At 39.6% G+C, this 6039-nt stretch overlaps 1 protein-coding gene across 1 annotated transcript; it reads right to left on the reverse strand.

The window, feature by feature from the left end:
• Positions 1-270: 270 nt before the first annotated feature.
• LOC138756694 (bone morphogenetic protein 2-like) lies at positions 271-5610 on the reverse strand. The gene is made up of 2 exons (XM_069923080.1): positions 5316-5610; positions 271-1094 (listed from the first exon to the last, which is right to left on the reverse strand). Exons 1-2 carry the CDS (start codon positions 5608-5610, stop codon positions 271-273), a joined length of 1119 nt encoding a protein of 372 aa, XP_069779181.1.
• Positions 5611-6039: the final 429 nt, after the last annotated feature.

Raw genomic sequence — 6039 nt, forward strand, 5'->3', positions numbered from 1 at the left:
ATGATGGAATGGTGGGGCAAACTTGATGGACAAGAGGCCTAATTCCACCCCTATGTCTTATGGTCTTCCGGAGGCAATCAGAACTGAACACAATATTCCAAGTGATAATGAAGCACTGAAAAAAGCTTAGAAAGACATATCCATATAATACTTGTTTTAATCGGACATGTTGACAAAAATTAGATGCTATTAGAGGGGATGAATATGATAATTACCAGGACAAATATATTTATCACAATAAATAACTAACTTAGAATATTGTTGATAAAATTAAGAACAATGGCACCTGGAAACAATCATGTCATCAAATGCTGTAAGAATTAATTTGTCATTACTGTTAAAATGGAGCAAGGTTAGGGGCTCATAGGATGCAGGAACACAGCAGGGGGCTGGAATAGCTCCATTCGAAAGTCGATTCATCTTTGATTTGATCAGTGTGTGCATTGTGGCAATTTTGTACTTATATGGACATGTGCCATCACAGTAAAAGGCATTGTAACTTAGTGGGGCTTTGATCCAATCTGACCATCCGATCTCCTCAAAAGACACATGTAGCGATCGCCTACAACAACGTATCTGGTTTCTCTGGCAGTCCTCGGGGTAGCTTTCTCGACGTATCCGGACCTCTTTCAAAGCATTTCGCACCTCTATTTCTAATTCTACCTGAATAGATAGTTTGTCTTCAGAATTGTGTTTATGATCAGAAGACCAAGGAAGCAGCTCAAGTTCAAGACCATAATTTTCTTGTGGATAATTCATCCAATGTTCGACAGTTTTTCGAATGTCAAATGTTTCAGCCTTTTTAGAATTTAATGTAAAGATTTTAGAACCAAGGAAGTGAGACTGTATCTCTTCCTTTTTAGTTGCTGGCTTGTATAAGGTGTAGACTCTTATGAGTCGTGGGTTTCCATCCATCCTCTTTTGATATAAACTTGCATTTTGACATATGTGTTTGAAGAATTTAAGCTCGCCTCTCAAGATCTTTACTTTAGGAAAGACAAGTATAGTCTTAGCAATAGAAATATTAAAGTACAGTTGTTGTTTGTTGCTGTTCAGGTCACTTGTAGTTCTACTTGTATTTTCCAAAATGTTTCCTATTACAAAAATAAGAGGAATACATATTATTCAATAATGTTTTTGTCTATGTTCTTCACTCGTGAGAGTCTATTCACTCCTGAGAAAGAATGGGTTAGAAATCTGCTTTCAACCACTTCATTCTGTTGAAGAAGTCAATTTGGTATGCAGTGTAGCTACACTGATTTTTACCTGCCCATTGTAAGGTAAAACATCATGAGATGGGAATGTGTAGGGAGTTACCCTGTACAGGGCAGTAACAAGAAGGGGAGGTGTCCTTGTACTCCTGTTAGGTAAAACATCATGAGATGGGAATGTACGGGGCAGAAACAAGATGTGAATGCATCCTTGTACTTACAAGATAAGAGAGACATTGATGGATTGAGAGGCAGGAAGCTAGCAGGGAAAGGATAGCAACAGTTTTAGTCATTGGACAAGTAATGATATGATGATGTTCTAAGCACATATCCAAGGGTATAAAAAATCACCATTTTGCTGATAACGGCAGAATGCATTCTCCGACTAACTTTGTTAGTCGCAAGTGTTACAATCCGGTAATAAAGAACAAAGAACCCTGATTTCGACTCAGCCTGGTGTTTGTCTCACTCATTCATGAACAAAGCAGACCTAACACCATACAATGGTCTGGTTGCATGTTAAAGTATATAAAATAGACAAATAGTGGCAAACAATCCAAATTTTCCTTTCTTGAGCTGATTCCGGAAAATTCATCCTTCTATTCTCCATAGATGTGATACCATTACACTCATTTGATTGTATACATATAATGAATCAAAAATAAGGCAGCATCAAGAAAGTTGATTGTTTCCTACAGAAAATTAAATTTAAAAATACACTCAACAAATACATGTAAAACCAAAAACCTGGTAGTATGAGGGACGAACTGGTTGAAATCCCAATTATTTTATATCTAACACAATTTCTTGGTGTAAAATAACACATAATATCAGTTTTACTCTGTCAGTCGGTTATAATTGAACACTTTAATTAGATAACAGATTTGTATTTATTAATTGATGTCTTCAGAGAATTTGTATTTTGAAAAAATTGATAAAACACAATAAATGACAACACCTTGCATCTAAATCTAGTGTAAAGCATTCAGTGTTCACAAAGTAGACTCCTGCACATTAGAGAAAACAAAGGCTGATTTGGTGACTGTATTGCCTAGCATCCTCAACATCCATTGGAGCGCTTTCATCCCTAACGTCGAAGTACTCGAGATGGCAGAGGTCGACAGCAACGAGTCCACGCTGCTGAAGATCCAGCTGCGCTGGGTGGGTCACGTCTCCAGAATGGAGGACCATCGCCTTCCCAAGATCGTGTTATATGGCGAGCTCTCCACTGGCCACCGTGACAGAGGTGCACCAAAGAAGAGGTACAAGGACTGCCTAAAGAAATCTCTTGGTGCCTGCCACATTGACCACCGCCAGTGGGCTGATATCGCCTCAAACCGTACATCTTGCTGCCTCACAGTTCGGCGGGCAGCAACCCCCTTTGAAGAAGACCGCAGAGCCCACCTCACTGACAAAAGGCAAAGGAGGAAAAACCCAACACCCAACCCCAACCAACCAATTTTCCCCTGCAGCCGCTGCAACCATGTCTGCCTGTCCCGCATCGGACTTGTCAGCCACAAACGAGCCTGCAGCTGACGTGGACTTTTACCCCCTCCATAAATCTTCTTTCGCGAAGCCAAGCCAAAGAAAGAATTGCCTAGCATCAACATTCAATCTGCGGAGCCAACCCTGAGCTTCCTGATAGTTACCACTTTGCAGTTTTCCAGACTCAACATTGAGCTCTATAGCTTCAAATAACTTGCTCTATCTTTATCAGAATTATCCAGTTCTGCTATAGGTCAACCATCTGTAATATTCCTCTGGGTTTTTTTTTGTTTCTTTGGCCTGATCTGCTGAGCACAGTGTTCGTATGATTTTTGTACAGTGTTCCAGGAAAAAGACCCAATAAAAAAGGTTATCAGTACATTTGTAAATCAGGTTAATGTGTGACTTGTAGTTGGTGTTTTGCAGCTGTAACACCAAGATCTTTGCCCAGTAGGCCTCTCTGGTTTTTATTTTTGTGGTACAATCTCATGGCTTGCTGGGCATTTCAGAGTCAACAAGATTGCTCTGGGTTTGGAATCAAATGTGCCTTAGAGGTAGCACAAATGATAAATTTCTGTCAACAGGGAGTTTGTGAAGGTTGTGCTTACAACAATCTTGGAGTTTTGTGAAGATCAAAGTTGACTAGAAATTGAAAAGATATGTTCGATGCGTACATTAAATTCAATTTCCAAACATTTAATCTAAAGGTACAAATGTGAACTAGAACGTGATTTCATAGAACCCTGCATGAAGTTTCATCAGAAATGAAAACTCGTGTATTCTATGTAACCCCTTGAGCCCACTCTGCTATTCAAAAAGATGTCATATCTCTTCATCTATTTTAAAACATAGGAGGTCATTTGGTCCATTGGCATCATTCCTATTCCCCCATTTATTTCCCCCAGCCTGCTCTCACCCAAAAGCCCATGAACTCCCTCCAATTCCCATGTCAACCACTGATATTAGATCCAATTTATAGAAAACAATCAATTGATTATCATTTCTTTGGAAGAAACCAGAGCCCCCATAAACACTCAATTGGTCATCAGGAGAATGTTTGAACTCCACACAGACAGTACTCAAGATCAGGATTGAACCAAGGTCACTGAAACTTTATAGTTTTAGCTACCCTGCCTCATTCAATCTCCTCATTACACCAAATATTCAAAATTCTATTGCCAGGCTCTAATGACTGAGCATCCAGTCCTCTCCGACTGAGAACTTTAATGATTTAAAACCCTCTGCTTAAAGAAATGCCTCCTCATTCTGTGATCCGCCTTATTGGTACTAGATCCTCCAAACAGAGGAAACAAACTCATAGTCTCTACCTTGTCAGTTCCTTTCAAAATATTGTATGTTTTAATGAAATAATCTCTAATTCTTCTAAATTCCAGTCAGTAAAGCCCAAATTGACAATTTCTTTTCAAAGAACACATTCATCCCCAGAATAAACCTGATAAACCTGAACTGCTCCAAGGCAACTATATCTTCTTTCATATGTACAGACCATAAAATGAATACAATCCTTGGATATAGTACTTACCAAACCTCTGTATCATATCAACAAGAATTCCTTAGATATATCCTCCAACCCCCATGCAATAAAAGTCTGCATACTCTTTGTCTTCCTAATTGTGAGGTGTACTTGCATGTTTATTGTTCCCTTTTTATGAATCAATGCACCCAGGTGCTTCTGTCTACCAATATTTGCATTGGTATAAAACAAAGTGCTTTGCTAACTGCTTTAGATCACTCTACCTTCTCCTTTCATTTCACGTTCTCACTCTACTCTATGAGCACCAATCTTAGATAGGTTACACTCTTTTTAGCCATCATTTTTAGAAACTAAGGGACATCTGAGAGTCCAGCACTGATCAATGTAGTGACTTCTCTGTCCCTCAACCAAACCTCCAACCAGACTAACATAACCCACAATCTTTTCCAATTGATTCCAAAGGAAATGAAAATTTGGAAGATGTTAATTGAATCAATTGATTTATTGTACCGAGATACAGTGAGGAAAGGGGGTATCAATATTGATAATCACTGTTTTAAAAAGGAAGGCTTCTTCATAACTTTTAAGGCATCGCAGGTATCCACAAAACTCAGGGATCTATCGACTGAGAAAGTGAAACTCAAGTCCCTCATTCAATGCCTAATCATACAAATCAATACTTTCGTACCCAAACCACAAAACCATGTGCTTTGACTTCGGGACAACCCACTGTTCTGGTGTTTGGCTGCAGCAAAAGGGATCTAGAAACTGCCTGCAAATTAATTCGCCATTTTCAGACTGTTCACTTAGAGCGATGTTAAATGTATCACCATTCATTACTTAAGCGCATTCTCGACTCATTCGTTGTAATTTTTTCAAGAATGCACTCAAAATGTTGGAAAACAGCAGCTCATTCACTTTCAAAGTTGCACATGTTTTTTAAAAGTGGGTGACTATGTTGACATTGTTACCCACATCCTGGGGTGGCCAGTGGGCGTGGGAATTCAACGGTGATCGCCGCTGGAGAGCTACCTCTGATGCACCCCGCCCGTCGGCAGCCTTCCATTACTGAGCAGACAAGCTCCACATTAATAACATCAACCTGAACGGAACTGCGCGCTTACCCTTCAGAACAAAGGAACTGGCAGAATTCCTTCTGAGAGATCTTTTATTAGACATGCTAATATTGTGGCTGAATTGCCTCACACGCTGCAAATTAAGTTTGTCCATCTCCTCTCTTCTCGAAACATTCATTTCGCGTGTCAGCTGCTCCAAGACTGCTTTCTTGATCGCTTCGATCCGAATGTGTGTGTGATCTTTCCGCGTGAGACGAGATTGAGGTCTCACTTCACTGTTCTTGGAGCAGAGCAGTGCCAAAAAAATTGAAACATACATGGTAGATGGGTTGTGCAGATCCATGCCACTGCCACTATCAGACAGCCGAGAAAATCCTTCGCCAATAAAAGATGAGCTTCTGCTTGTCACTGTCTGCTATAACCCCCCCATTTAAAGGAGCTCGGGTGTGTGGGATTATATCGGGTCCAAAGTTGACCCTGATTGCCACCGCTATTTGTTTATTCACAATCAAGGAACTTCAGGTGATTTGGGGGCCCAAAATACTACATACCAGAAACAATCTTCATGATAAAGAAAGAAATTAAAAATAATAAGATGGGTGTATAAAGCTAATGAAAATACAATCTGTTGTCATGCTGGAAGGACTTTTTGACGCAAGTTCGCTATGAAATCCCTGCATCTCATTCTGAGAGTGTTTAATGCAAAGGAAAATCTATATTCTATTCTTTCCTTTGAGAAAATGAAACAAATAACTTTAAATGCTAACCCTTC

This window comes from Narcine bancroftii, chromosome 3, assembly GCF_036971445.1.
Source record: "Narcine bancroftii isolate sNarBan1 chromosome 3, sNarBan1.hap1, whole genome shotgun sequence".
NCBI lineage: Eukaryota > Metazoa > Chordata > Chondrichthyes > Torpediniformes > Narcinidae > Narcine > Narcine bancroftii.

Coding starts and splice junctions, on each gene's coding strand:
- LOC138756694 (XM_069923080.1), bottom strand. CDS start 5,610: ATGGATCTGCACAACCCATCTACCATGTATGTTTCAATTTTTTTGGCA. Junction 1,095..5,315: donor CAGTTCCTTTGTTCTGAAGG/GTAAGCGCGCAG, acceptor TTTTTGTAATAG/GAAACATTTTGGAAAATACA.